This window comes from Aspergillus udagawae (assembly GCF_001078395.1).
Source record: "Aspergillus udagawae IFM 46973 DNA, scaffold_6, whole genome shotgun sequence".
Taxonomy (NCBI): domain Eukaryota; kingdom Fungi; phylum Ascomycota; class Eurotiomycetes; order Eurotiales; family Aspergillaceae; genus Aspergillus; species Aspergillus udagawae.
In genome coordinates, this window is record NW_025091269.1 from 1,964,742 (window position 1) to 1,978,700 (window position 13,959).

The 13,959-nt window shown below is 50.0% G+C and overlaps 4 protein-coding genes across 4 annotated transcripts; 3 read left to right on the forward strand and 1 right to left on the reverse strand.

Annotated features, from left to right (window-relative positions):
• Nucleotides 1–495: 495 nt before the first annotated feature.
• On the forward strand, nt 496–1,604 carry Aud_008449 (sterol desaturase family protein; the record flags this gene model as incomplete). The annotated part of the gene is made up of 2 exons (XM_043293325.1): nt 496–975; nt 1,047–1,604. 2 exons carry the CDS (start codon nt 496–498, stop codon nt 1,602–1,604), a joined length of 1,038 nt encoding a protein of 345 aa, XP_043149260.1.
• Nucleotides 1,605–2,321: 717 nt separating this feature from the next.
• On the reverse strand, nt 2,322–3,271 carry Aud_008450 (60S ribosomal protein eL6; the record flags this gene model as incomplete). The annotated part of the gene is made up of 3 exons (XM_043293326.1): nt 2,322–2,474; nt 2,578–2,913; nt 3,158–3,271. 3 exons carry the CDS (start codon nt 3,269–3,271, stop codon nt 2,322–2,324), a joined length of 603 nt encoding a protein of 200 aa, XP_043149261.1.
• A 426-nt stretch (nt 3,272–3,697) lies between these two features.
• On the forward strand, nt 3,698–5,099 carry Aud_008451 (uncharacterized protein; the record flags this gene model as incomplete). Its single annotated transcript, XM_043293327.1, has 3 exons — nt 3,698–3,748; nt 3,868–4,433; nt 4,553–5,099. 3 exons carry the CDS (start codon nt 3,698–3,700, stop codon nt 5,097–5,099), a joined length of 1,164 nt encoding a protein of 387 aa, XP_043149262.1.
• Nucleotides 5,100–6,144: 1,045 nt separating this feature from the next.
• cch1 (calcium channel protein CCH1) lies at nt 6,145–12,736 on the forward strand (the record flags this gene model as incomplete). Its single annotated transcript, XM_043293328.1, has 5 exons — nt 6,145–7,785; nt 7,836–10,202; nt 10,261–10,924; nt 10,979–11,742; nt 11,789–12,736. 5 exons carry the CDS (start codon nt 6,145–6,147, stop codon nt 12,734–12,736), a joined length of 6,384 nt encoding a protein of 2,127 aa, XP_043149263.1.
• Nucleotides 12,737–13,959: the final 1,223 nt, after the last annotated feature.

Sequence of the window (13,959 nt, forward strand, 5' to 3'; positions counted from 1 at the left end):
CGTGTCCTAAGATAGCTGCTCAGAATGAAGTATTCTGACAATCACGGGAAGCAATGTATATACAACAGTCTTGATGTAGATAACAGCGTCCTTTTCATTCCTTGTCCTTACCTGAACAAGGTCTTCGAACGATCGGATCGCTACCTTCATTTTAAAGGTCCCATTTTCCAATCACTAAGACGTCGTCAATTTAGCAAGCGCAACAATTGCATTGTTCTACTTTCCTGCATTCCTGTTGATGATTGCTTTGCTGACAGTGACGTAAAGCTTAACTATCAGGATCTCCGCAACCAGTCAAACTTCTGCCCTACTTAGTATCTACTTGCGGACCCCAGCCACAAATATCGCTATGTCAGACACATCTGCAAGTTGCAGGCAGGAGATTGCATATTCTACAAAACTACTTCAGTTACAACCCTTAAAATATGCAATTGTTGAAACAAACAAGCACATCTAACACTTATACCGAAGGCTAATGCGCAGATCGCACACAGAATGGATGCGCTCTTCTCCCTGCCAGTCCTTTCGCTATTTCTCATTCCTACGATTTCCTCGTACAGCACAAGCCTCAACTTGTTATTCTTCTTTATGACATGGTCGACCCTTGTGCTGTCGCATCCTCCTCTCAGGGTCGAATTGTTCGGTACCGTGGCCGTGCGACTCCTCTTTTACGTCCTTCCCTCTGTTCTCTTCTTCCTGTTTGACGTCTTGACACCCTCCGCAGCAGTGGTGATCAAGGCGCATGGAGAGACTGGCCTTCCTGCGGGAAGCAAGCGAAGCAAAATCCGAGCAAAAGACCTCAAAGTCGCGGGATGGGCGCTAACCAACCTTGCTTTGAGCATCGCCGCGCAAGCCGCCATTGAGGTCGTTCGCACCAAGGTGCTCGGAATGCGCAGCGCTCTCAAAGTGTCCATGAGACTGCCGATGCCATGGGAGATTGTCAAGGACTTGTTTCGAGGTTTGTTCGGGAGAGAGGTGAGTGGTCTCCCGTCCTTTTGGATGGATAAGCTCTGTGGCCTGAGTTGACCCTTTCTGCGACGCTGTAGATCCTAGCATATGCTGTCCATCGCTACGTCCTCCACTCCAAGCAATATAGTGTCGCAAAGTACCATGAATCATGGTATCACTCACTGCGCGCACCGTTCCCCCTCACTGCGCACTATGATCACCCCATCGCATACCTCCTCGCCAACTTCATCCCAACATACGCACCTGCCATGCTCTTCCGCCTCCACATGCTCACCTACCTTCTATACTTGTCAATAATATCCATTGAAGAGACGTTCGCCTTCTCCGGCTACTCTGTGATGCCGACAAGTTTCTTCCTGGGCGGCATTGCGCGTCGCACGGATGTGCATTTGCTAAGTGGGGCTGAAGGGAATTTCGGGCCTTGGGGTATTCTGGACTGGATGTGTGGGACGACTGTTGGCGATGGTGAGGATGGAGCGGGTAGTGTTATAGATGATGCGCAGAGTCAGCTTAGCGCTAGCCTGAGCCAGGAGGGGGATATCGATGAGAAGATTCGGAGGGCTGTGGAGGAGTCTACGAGGAGGTTTAGGGATGGGAGTCGTCGTCGGTTGCGGAGAAGGCAGAGGGATGAGTAATATTGGGGTTTGTGCGTTCATGAGGTCATAGTTTTCTGTATGGATTTATGATTATATGGTATGGGTGCGAAGTCACTTTTATATTTTGGATTTGGATGCTTGATGATGCGGTGGCATGGGCTACTACTCCGTACAGACTGTTGCGCTGGCGTTCTCGAGACACTTCAAAGTGGGTATCCTCGTTGTAAGGTCGCAATCGCATGTCCTTAGGGCTGATACCCGCTGTGAGTGATGTCGCTTGGGCTTTGAATAAAAGAGATGGCGATGTGCACGAAGCTGAAGTTGGAAGTTGGATCAGAACCTAAGTCCCTAATTTTGGATCTCGACCTGAACCCGGAAATAAGAGATGTATCATACTTAACATAAAACGATAACGCCCAGCCTAGTCTTTTCAGGGGCACGTGTAACAGCTGGAAAAGGTATTCTTTTTTTCTTTGACATTTCGGCTTTTCTTTAAAGAGGTTCTGCAAATTGGGCCACGCTGGAGGAGACTTTTCGTTGAAACAAGGAAATGACAACCGGTTTTTCCGAATTGACCGCAATCCTAAGCAAAGACGGAGCCCGTATCGAGTTACATTATTTCATGAACTTGTTCCTCCCGCGCTGCAAAAGAGATATGCGATCCCCGGGGAGTGGGGACGCCCATTTGCAATCCAAGCCGCCCTCGCGCAAGATTTCCCCCACAATCACTACCGAACCCGCGGCCGCCACGCACGTTTACCACTTCATCTCGTGGGGCTTGTCGCCGTTCCGGAGGCTGAAGGAGCTGGCGAGGTAGCTGCCGAGGAAGGCCTCCTTCTTGACGGAGGCCAGGATGGACTGGTCGACGGCCTTCTGGTCGCTGGCACGAGCGCTGGCAACCTTCTTCTTCTGTTGTAAACAGTCGCATATTAGTACGTGTCGTCGATTCACAAAGGAGTAATCTCCTCCTCCATCGTGCACAGGATCTAGTTGATGGACAGAATTCACATACCTCGGGCTTCTCTCCCTGCTTGAAGAAAGCCTCCTCGGTCTTCTTCTCGGCCTTCTTCTCCTTGGTGAAGTAGTCCGAAGCGCTGACCTTCTCGAGGACGCTCTGGTCGACGCTGCTGATGTCCACACGCTTGCTAGTGGCGATCACGTAGCGAGCGTTCACCCGTCTGAGAGGAACACCGTTGATCTTGAAGGGACCGGTAACGAGGAGGACACCCTGGTCAAGGTGCTTGAGGAGGATGACACGCTTGCCACGGAAGCGACCGGCGAGGAGGATCAGAATAGTACCGGGCTGAAGGGTTTCCCGGAGCTTGGTAGGACGAATAGCCTTGCGAACCTGTTCAAATGCACAACCATGTCAGAAAACTCTTGTTCCCATTAATCCGGACACACTTGTAAGTTATGGATATGCAGATATATCCCCGGAGATGCGATTTCCCTTATCAATTCATGTTCACATTGACACTGGCCTTGATCCACCCACAAAAAGTGGCATCATTGACCGGCGCAATCGTCGCATTCATTCATAAATTAAACCGCATCTCCAATCAAGCCTTTCTCTCTGTGTAGGGCGTACTGACTTTCCTGGGCTGCGACTCGTCATCAACGGGGTACCATTTCTGGGCCTTCTGAGCCGGAACGGTCCTCTGGCCCTTTCCAAACTGCTTCGTCTGGCCAACAGTAGAGTCCGACATATTGGCTACCGGGGACGAAGGTGGTCTGAAAAGAATATAGGAGGGGGTGGGTGGTTGTCGACGGCGGGTGGTTGTTGGATTGAAGTGTGACTGACTACTTGCGGCCCCGGGCGGAAATCCTGAGGTTTGTGGGAACGCGAGCCCTATCAATTAACCGAATCGCGCTAGTGCCGATTTGGAGTCCCTGATAAGGTCACTCTTGCCTGCCTGAGGTGTCAAGCCCGGTCAACCATAGAAACCTTTAACGCAATGGAAGCTTCTCTCAGTCCCATCATTCTTGAACTGACGTATCCTTCTGGAACCCCTTCAGAGCTTACCAACCATCACAACAACACCGTCCCGTCTCGAACAACATCACATTACGGCCGACAAATTCCAGCTCTACCATTATTCTACCTTTACTCTTCATTCTCATAGAACTTCACCATGTCTATAGCCCCGCTCATTACGTTCAAAGCTGGTATTTGTGACCTTGATGTGAGTGATTGACACTACAACTCCGACACCTTGACCATAACCTCTGCCTATCAAATGGCCACGATTCGGTCTGGTAACTACTTTATGACCGTTACTAACACTACTTTCCATCTGAGCAGGTCTCAAGTTCAAACCCCGTGGTCAAGCCGAAGCCTACTCCAGGTTACATCTACCTCTACTCCGAGGATGAATTGGTGCACTTTTGCTGGCGTCCAAGAACCGCTCCTCCTGACCAACCCGAATTGGATCTCGTAATGGTCCCATCAGACGGGACCTTCACCCCGTATCAACCAGCTGGCAAAGACGCACCCACAAACGGCCGAATCTTTGTATTGAAGTTCTCCTCCAGCTCGCAGCGCTATCTATTCTGGCTCCAGTCAAGATCTCAACATGAGGGAGGCGATCCTAGCTGGTTCAGCCCCAGAGATCTCAAACTTGGCGAAATTGTCAACGAATTACTTCAGGGTGAAGAAGTCGACGTCGCGCATGAAATTGCCAACCTTCCCAGAGGTGGTCCGTCTGGCGGCGGCGACGACGATGAGACGATGGAGGATGTCGAGGGCGCGGACCATAATCCAAGCCATAACCACGCGGGCAGTGGAGGTGCCGGCGTGGACGCTACGGGTGGAGACATCAGAGAAGAAGGAGAGGAAGCGAGGGAGGGTGGTGCTGACGGTGGAAGAGCGTAGGTACATCTTCCTGCTTCTGTTCTGCGGTCCCCATTGGCTCCCGCAACCGAAATATACTTCCTGGTTTTTAACCATCGCTGTACTGAAATTTACTGAGCTGATCTCGTTTTCTCAGGGCGGCCGCCGACTCAAATCCTTCGTCTGTTGTACAGAGCTTCCTTAGGTCCTTGCAGGGGAACCAAAACCAGTCCCAAGACCCCGACAGACCTTTTACGACGCTACAAGACCTCCTTTCGCCATCATCTACGATCCCTTTTTTAGAGTCTGCGGACGATCGAACCGTAGACAATCTCTTAAGCTATCTGCCACCGACCCTCCTTCTTTTAGCGCAGGAATCCGACGATGTGTCGCTTGCTGAGACCGATCCGGAGATCGTAGAAGCAGCAATGCTCTCGCTCGACCTGTCGCAAAAGAAGAGCATATTACGGAAAGTCCTCCATTCCCCACAATTCTCGCAGAGTCTTGCTAGCTTGACTGTTGCTATCAGAGATGGCGGCCTACCAAGCATAAGCGAGGCCCTCAAGATCCCTGTTGAAAATGGTGGTTTCATGCATAGAGGAGGTGTTCCTCTTGGTGGCGGGGATGCTGTTGAAGCTTTTCTCAGAGGCGTTCTGGACCATGTTAAGGAATCGGATCAGGAGAATCAGATGGAGACTGATTGATTGAGCCGCACGTCTTGTACCAAAAAGCATCCTGTAACTACCTCCTCGAGTCATGATCTATCCGTCCACTAAAAACGTCGCACTCGCAACAGAAGATTTAAACTAGAGAACCAAAAGTCTTGGGTGCTGCTGGTTCATCAATCCTTTTGGACACGATGCAACATGCAGAAGCAACTTGGACTCTCAGCTCTACTGCTAGCAGTTTATGGGCAAGACCAGGTGCTGAACTATGCTCAAAGATTGTGACGAGCTAAAACACCCCCAGGCAAGGCGTCGACTAGCAAAACCCAATCATTGACAGAGTATTCCATATACTCCGTAGTTTTAGAGCGATATTTTCTCCAATTGGTTACAGGATCACAGGAGTCATTGGGCTGGAGCCTTCATAGCTCGTTAGTCCTAGGAACTAGCTATATCGCCAAAACCCCATATACGAGTCAAACAAAAATCTGTCGCTGCTGTGAACCCTGGAGTTAACGAAGAAGCAGGCGGAGTAGAGAGCATTAAATGATACAATTTCCAGAGTAAGAAATTAAAAATAGCTAAATTTGGATGAGCCACAAGCGTGGGTTCTAGAGTCTCAGGTTCCATCGCAGGTGAGACCAAGTCCAACGAACCACACAGAAGCCAGCTTACGGGCCAACCGCCCCAGTTTTGGCCGCGTTGGCGTAATCCAAGCAAAGCTCCGCTGCTCACACTTGTTCAATAATATCGCGATGCCCAGAGCGATTTGTACAGTAGCCTGCCTTTTCTGTCGCACTGGCCTTATTTTCCCTCTTGACAAAAGCCCGTAGATTCCCGCTAGTTTTGCCTGATAGGTACGGAAGAACTGGTGTTGATAGAGAAGAACATACCCGCATACTTGGCAAGGCAACAACAGTAGTAAGTCCCTGAACGGAAGAAAATAACCTAGCAGAATGCAACACGTTTTCTTTATCTCTATCGTTGAATTGTCCCTAACCGCAAGACAATATTGACACAGGTACGGTTTCCACAGCTGCGTCTGCAATGTCTACATTCGGCTAGCGCATTGTACCTGCCTACGATGGCTTCGAATAGCCACAATCGCGGCATTGACGAAGACAATGCTCTCACAGATCAATCGATTCCTTTACAAGACCTTTCCGGGCCGTTGGAGCGCAGTCAGGCTAGGGCAAGTCGCGTGGGAAGCAGATTTCTGTCGAGACGATCTTTGAGAAGAGGAGGCTCTTTGAGTAACTATGAGAGGGTGTCGGAGGAGTCCCCTGTTGAACCCCCGCCAGTCGCACGGCGTGCACGTCCACAACATGCTGCCCATGATAATGAAAATGCGTTCCATGTGGAGGATCCGGGCACATTTGCGCAGGCAATGTCGGCGGTGGGCCTCAGCTTCGACCCGACACATAGTACCACCACACCTTCAGCGCGACGCCGCGAATCTAGCTCCGACTTGACGAATGTCCCTCTCGATGACTTTGGGCCGCAGGAAGCTGAACACTACCTTTCCCCAGCCGATACCTACGAGGATAATGATACGGCCCCGTTGACCGACCATCGCTTTCTTCAGCCCATCAGCGGAGCCTCTCACAACTTTTCCGGTGGACAAGATGACCGCAGCAGCACGCACAGCGACCGTTTCCCTCCCGATTCGCGTTCAGAGTCGCGTTTGGGTGATGATCTGCCACATCTTGAGAGCGGTTTGGGTCGGAGACGTCGCGGGAGCAGCAGCGCTGGAGATAGTCGGGCCCGTTCCTTATCTCCTTCGGCCACTGGATCTGCGTTGCAGCGTGCGAGTTCGATGATGAAGTCGATGTCCCAGCGTGTTGTTAACCTGAGTAATGAGCCGGAGGTGGTTGAACAAGCAATTATGAGGGAGGAACAGCACAAGAGTGCCCGACTCGAAGAACCTCCTTCGCTTCCCTCATTGAGTGGATATGCACACGATGCGCCGTCTATCGGAATGCCTGATGATCAAATACCCCGGACTAGAACATCCGCGAGCAAAGCGTGGAGGATGTACAACAATCCTCTGAGAGGCAAAGCACTCGGAATCCTGGGTCCGAACAACCCTATACGTGTGTGGCTATGCGACATACTAGTTCATCCTTTCATGGAGCCTTTTATTCTGGTTGTGATCATCATCCAGACGATATTGCTGGCTCTCGAATCCGCAAAGTCGGTCTGGGACCATCCCCGATCTGTGCGCTGGGGCTCTAATCCATTGGACTACGCTTATTTTGTCATCTTTGTTATTTACACATTGGAGCTAATAGCCAAGATCCTGGTGTCGGGCTTTATCATCAATCCGGCGGAATACAGCACCCTAGATCGATCGATGGGGTTGAGGAAGGCAATCGCGGAGAAAGGGAAGAATCTACTTGCACCGCAACGGCAATTTGCCTCCAAACAAGCCTCTAGTACTCCAGAGCCACAGCAGGCCTCAATTATACGCACTTTCACTGGCGGTTTCGATCAGTTGCAGCCAGAAGTCATCGATGACCCTTTACAGCCACGCCGCGTGCGGCTCGCACACCGTGCTTTTCTCCGACATTCGTTCAATCGTCTGGATTTCGTCGCCGTCGTAGCATTCTGGGTTTCCTTCTTACTCTCTCTTACCGGTGTCGAAACTCGTCAGCAGTTATACGTGTTTCGCATGCTTAGCTGTCTTCGCATCTTGCGTCTTCTTGCGCTCACCAACGGCACATCAGTAAGTTGGAGAACTTCGTTAATTGAATTCCGGTAGCTGATTCAGAACAGGTCATTCTCCGAAGTCTCAAGAAAGCAGCTCCCTTGCTTGTTCATGTTGCATTCCTTATAGGCTTCTTCTGGCTACTATTTGCTATTGTCGGGATTCAGAGCTTCAAGTCGAGCTTGCGACGCACTTGTCGCTGGCTCGGCCGTGACAATGAGGCTGACTTTGATCTCAACGATCCGTACGGCACGCTACAATTCTGCGGTGGATACCTCAATGCGACTACTGGCGCCAAAGAGCCTTGGCTGAAAAACGATCTCACTCCGAGCGATTCGGAACCGAAAGGGTATCTCTGCCCCCAAGGCTCCATTTGTGTTGAAAACACCAATCCGTATGGGGGGACAGTCAATTTCGACAACATCCTGCATTCACTGGAGCTTGTCTTTGTGATCATGAGCTCAAATACCTTTTCAGATCTTCTATACTACACCACCGACAGCGATTATCTCGCAGCTGCTCTTTTCTTCGCCTTCGGTATCGTCATTCTAAGTCTGTGGTTGGTCAATCTGCTAGTTGCAGTGATCACGCACTCATTCCAAGTCATCCGAGAAGAGAGCAAGCGAAGCGCCTTCGCTGTTCAAAAACTCGACTCAATTGATACGGAAAACACATCTACCCGCAAAACTAGTAGTTTCAAACGCCTCTATGACAAGACGGAGTGGCTCTGGATTGGCATCATCGTTCTCGATCTCGTAGTGCAGGCCATGAGAAGCTCGACGATGGAGGAGGATCGAGCCAATCTTATCAATGTTGTCGAAGTCTTTGTTACGATCATTCTTCTTTTTGAAATCATCATACGTTTTGCATCCGATTGGCGCAGATTCCACCGAAGTCGCCGGAACTGGGTTGATCTAGGACTCGCGCTCATTACCTGCGTCATCCAGATACCCGCGATCAAGCACTCGGGACGTCCGTATGATGTTCTCACCCTCTTTCAGATTCTCCGAGTATACCGAGTGGTACTAGCGTTCTCGGTTACCAGGAGCCTCATCATGGTTGTCTTTCGTAACGCGACTGGTCTGTTGAACTTGATCATGTTCGTGTTTCTGATTACGTTCCTTGCGTCCATCTTCGCAACCCAGCTTTTCCGCGGCCAGATACCCGCAGAGGACAATGATGGTGGCGAGGTCGATATCAACTTCGCTGATATATATAATTCTTTCCTCGGCATGTATCAGATTTTGTCCAGCGAAAATTGGACTACCATGTTATACGCCGCAACCACATTTACGTACCCGTTCAACACTGCCTGGATCTCCGCCGTCTTTATTATCTTATGGTTCATTGTGGCGAACTTCATCGTTCTCAACATGTTCATTGCCGTCATCCAGGAGAGTTTCGATGTTTCTGAAGACGAGAAACGGTTACAGCAAGTCAGGGCTTTCTTGGAGCAGAAACAGGTCAGCGGTAATTCTCAGGGGAACTTATCCCTGTCGAAGATCCTCATGCTGGGCAGGGACTCCAACCGCTACAGGGATCCTCTTGATCATGGACCAGCGGCCCTAGAGATGCTACTCAAAGATGCCGTTGTACGAGAATTCCTTGATGAGCAAGAAGCGCCTACAGAAAGCCGACGAGGGGACAATGTGCCTTTAGAGACAGCAGCGGCCGCGACGGCAGAGACCGTCCGCCCCGGCGTGTTCTCGCGGTGGTGGACGGCCATTACCACCTCTGTTTTGCGCAGGGAGCCGAATCCCTTCTATTCAAAACTGAAATTTTCTAGAGCATACGAAGACCTAGATCCGAAGGAAATGGCCAAGGAGGTGGTTTCTGCCGCTGAGCAGCGGAAACGAGCACAGCGAGAGTATTTGATGAGACACCCGAATTACAACAAGTCGCTGTTTATCTTCGCGCCTGACAATCCCGTTCGGAGACTTTGTCAACGCATCGTTGGGCCGGGACGCGGGCATCAGCGAGTCGAAGGAGTGGATCCCTATAAGCCGGTCTGGTATACATTTTCAGCTTTTGTCTACGCGGCGATTGTTGCCATGGTCCTGATCGCGTGCATCACCACTCCGATCTATCAGCGCAATTATCAAGTGCAGTGGCATGGCAAGGCTATCCCGTGGTATGTTTACACCGATACGGGCTTCGCAATCCTGTTCACAATAGAAGCACTTATTAAGGTCATTGCGGACGGTTTTTTCTGGACACCAAATGCATACTTTCGTGGATCATGGGGATTCATCGATGGAATTGTCTTGATCACTCTTTGGATAAATGTGGGCAGCTCACTGTTCAGGGATTGGGGCGTCTCTCGAGCTATTGGGGCTTTCAAAGCCTTGAGGGCCCTGCGTTTATTGAACGTCAGTGACAGCGCCAAGGACACCTTCCATTCAGTTATCATCGTGGGTGGATGGAAAGTCATCGCCGTAAGTCTTTGCCTCCTATTCGTGGTTCGGAGCAAGACAGACACTAATCATTTTCTAGGCTGCCCTGGTCTCGGTCAGCTTTCTGATACCATTTGCCATCTACGGCGTCACCCTTTACAACGGCCAAATGGTCCAATGCAATGACGGAAGTATAGTTGGCAATCTAGACCAGTGCATTAATGAATACCTAAGCTCGCCCTACAATTGGAACGTCTTAGCGCCGCGTGTCGCATCGAATCCTTACTACGATTTTGACAATTTTGGGGATGCTCTATTCATCCTTTTCCAGATTGTCTCTCAGGAGGGCTGGATTGATGTACAAAACAGCGCTATGAGTGTTATAGGGAAGGACATGCAGCCACAGTCATTTGCAGCACCATCCAACGGCCTCTTCTTTATTGTTTTCAATTTACTCGGTGCCGTCTTCGTCCTGACACTGTTCGTGTCTGTGTTCATGCGAAACTACACTGAGCAGACGGGTGTCGCCTTTTTAACTGCTGAACAGCGATCTTGGCTTGAGTTGAGGAAGCTTTTGAGACAAATCTCTCCGTCGAAACGCTCGCTCGACCGCAAGAGCAGTAAATGGAAGTTATGGTGCTATCGGATTGCCGTCAAGAAACATGGTCGATGGGCAACATGCGTGACTATCATTCTTGTCCTCCATCTTCTCTTGCTTGTGCTGGAATTTTATCCGGAACCTCATTTGTGGGAGTTGACAAGGCGTAAGTCTGGCCCTCCTACCTAAAGTTTCAATTTGCTGACTTACAGATTCGCAGAGGCATTGTTCTTTGCTTTCACATTCTTCTATATTGCAAATGTCCTCATTCGACTCTTTGGACTGGGCTGGCACCGGTTTAGTAGGAGTTCCTGGGATCTCTACTCACTAATCGCCGTCCCTGGCACCTTCGTTACGACTATTCTCAACTATCTGCTGAAAAATCAGGTCATTGTGGAGCTAAACAAGCTTTTCCTTGTGTCTATCACCCTCCTGTTGATTCCGCGAAATAATCAGTTGGATCAGCTTTTCAAGACGGCCGCAGCCAGTTTGACGGCCATCGGGAACTTACTCGCTACATGGTTTGTCCTTTTCCTTGTCTATGCAATAGCCCTAAACCAAGCTTTCGGCCTCACAAAGTTCGGTGAAAATGAGAATAACAACATCAATTTCCGAGACATTCCGAGGGCACTCATTCTTCTCTTTCGAATGAGCTGTGGAGAGGGATGGAACCAACTGATGGAAGATTTTGCGACGATGGTGCCGCCGTTTTGCACATATGACAGCGACTTCTTCAATGACGACTGCGGCAGCGCCGCCTGGGCTCGCCCGCTTTTCATTTCGTGGAACATCATCAGCATGTATATCTTTGTGTCTCTATTTGTCTCGTTGATCTTCGAGAGCTTTTCCTATGTGTATCAACGGAGCAGTGGGCTCTACGCAATCAGCCGTGAAGAAATTCGCCGCTTCAAGCAGGCCTGGGCGACCTTCGATCCTGACGGGACTGGGTATATCACCAAGGAGCAATTCCCCCGTCTGCTTGGCGTAAGTTCTTTCTCCGCNGTGTTAGCAAAGTAACTAACTCGATAAGGAACTCTCGGGCAACTTTGCCATGCGCATCTATGATGACGAGTTCACGATTGGGCGGATCTTAGAGAAGTGTCGGGTAGATAAAAGGGACTCACTCATTGCCCATAGAAGAGTGGTTGAAGGGCTGGACCTCGACAAAATGTCCCGGATTTTGCGGCGGATTCCGGTTGAGACGGTTCGGAAGCGACGACAACGGCTGAATCGGTTTTACGAAGAGGTGCTGGTATCCGCGGACCCAGTGCGCGGCATCTCCTTCCACTCAATGCTGATGATCTTGGCTCATTACAATGTCATCAGCGACAGCAAGAGCTTGAGATTAGAGGAATTCCTTCGCCGTCGGGCGCGTCTGCAGCGAGTAGAGGAGGCTGTGCGCCGAAACACGGTGATTGGCTTCTTTGACACGCTCTATTGGTCGCGGGAATTCCGCCGCAAGGTCAATGCGAAGAAATCATCGCGAATGAGCGAAGTGCCGCAGTTCACCGTCCCGGAGATCTTTGTGGACGATGGTTATCAAGAGGGGTCCGGAGCAGCGGCAGAAGACGATGGAGTCAGTCCGGGGGCCCAAGATGTCGTTATGAGTGGAGGCGAGGACACGCAGCCGATGCTGTCGCCGAGCTCGCAGACGCGAGGCCCCTCCAGCCCGACATCGTCACGGCAACTGCCCCGGCTGGACACCAACTTGACCGGACGCATGTCCAATGTCAGCTCGCCGACCGAGTGGTCGAGCATCAGTCCCTCGCTGGCGCCAGGAAGCCGTGAACGGTCGCATACCCTCTCTTCCTACGACGGCGGGCCGGACGTGCCCATTAGTCCCGCGGGATCCAACCATTCGCGGGAGAACAGCGCGATGAATGTACAGGACGTGATGCAGTCGTTGGATGATTCCGCCTGGGGCCAGAGTATCCGGCGCAGCTTCACCCAACGTCGATCGAACGGTAGTCAACCGTAAGAAATTGAGACGTGAGTGAGGTTGTGATGATTTAGATGTGCGAATGTGTGGTATCTACATGTCTTCTTTGTGCTTGGTCGGTTGGTTTTAGAGAGCTTTCATTCTCCGGTCTCCATCTCTTGAGAGCATTCCCCAGAACCTGTGCTCTTCTGTCTTTCGTCTTGTCTCAAACATAGACAGTTTGTGATATTGGTTATTTGCATAGCCGTGGCGTGTGGGTGAATTGATGCTTTTTATATTCGACTACAATAATTATTCTCAGTCAAGGAGTTTAATACCTCGAAGTCTTCGGAGGATTCTGATCTAGACACGATTGGACTCTGTGAGTAGGGGAATGATGATGATCCACCGGACAAGCCCCTGGCAACAATAAGTAAGGCTTGAATGAGAGCGCATAGTTGAACTTTATCGACAATAAAGGGAGGCATCGATGGACGGACTCGGACGACGAGTCGGAAACGGATATTATTGTTGATAAAGTATTGAGGGGGAATTTCCTGTTCTATTGCGTGTATGCAGATCAATCCGGATAGGGAGAGTCGGGAGAAGAGGCATTCGAATGTCGATCCGCCGTTTGCGTAATGTCATCATACAAAGCCTCCATCCAGACAATAGCATTCACCCATTCAGATGAAAGATCTTTAAAGTGACAAATGAATATGAATGGCTTTTGTTCTCAACAGTATGTATCATTGTACTTTCCCAACTGCTGCATTCGTCTTGAATCCATTTAAGTATAAACTCCCCTGGCGCGTCGCTAGTCGAAAGCTTCCTTGCAGAGCCACTTCTATCCAGTATATATGTAAGTATATGCTATCGACTAATCTTGGTAGTCAATCATTTCCATCTTGAAGATTCCATATTCATCTTTTCTTCTCAAGGTTTTCTCCGTACATCGTGATCAAACTTTCTTTTCTCCCCTACCTCCACCGCTTAATCTCCCTGCGACCGAGTTGATTTGGTCCGGTTGAAGACCGTGGTCGATCTATAAAAGTGTCGGTGAGTCTGCTTTCATGATGGTGCTCTATACTTTAATTTCTGGATGAGACAGTTTCATTCTGAAGTACGCTGTACGAAGTCGCTACAGGTGACATGTCAGTTTGCTTGTTTCATCTTTCGTTCTTTCGGCTCCAATTTTATTTCTCTCATTTTTCTTTTTTCACTCTTTACTTCATTCGATCTTCGTATTGATGATATACTGATCTTTTATAGTCCACGTCTAT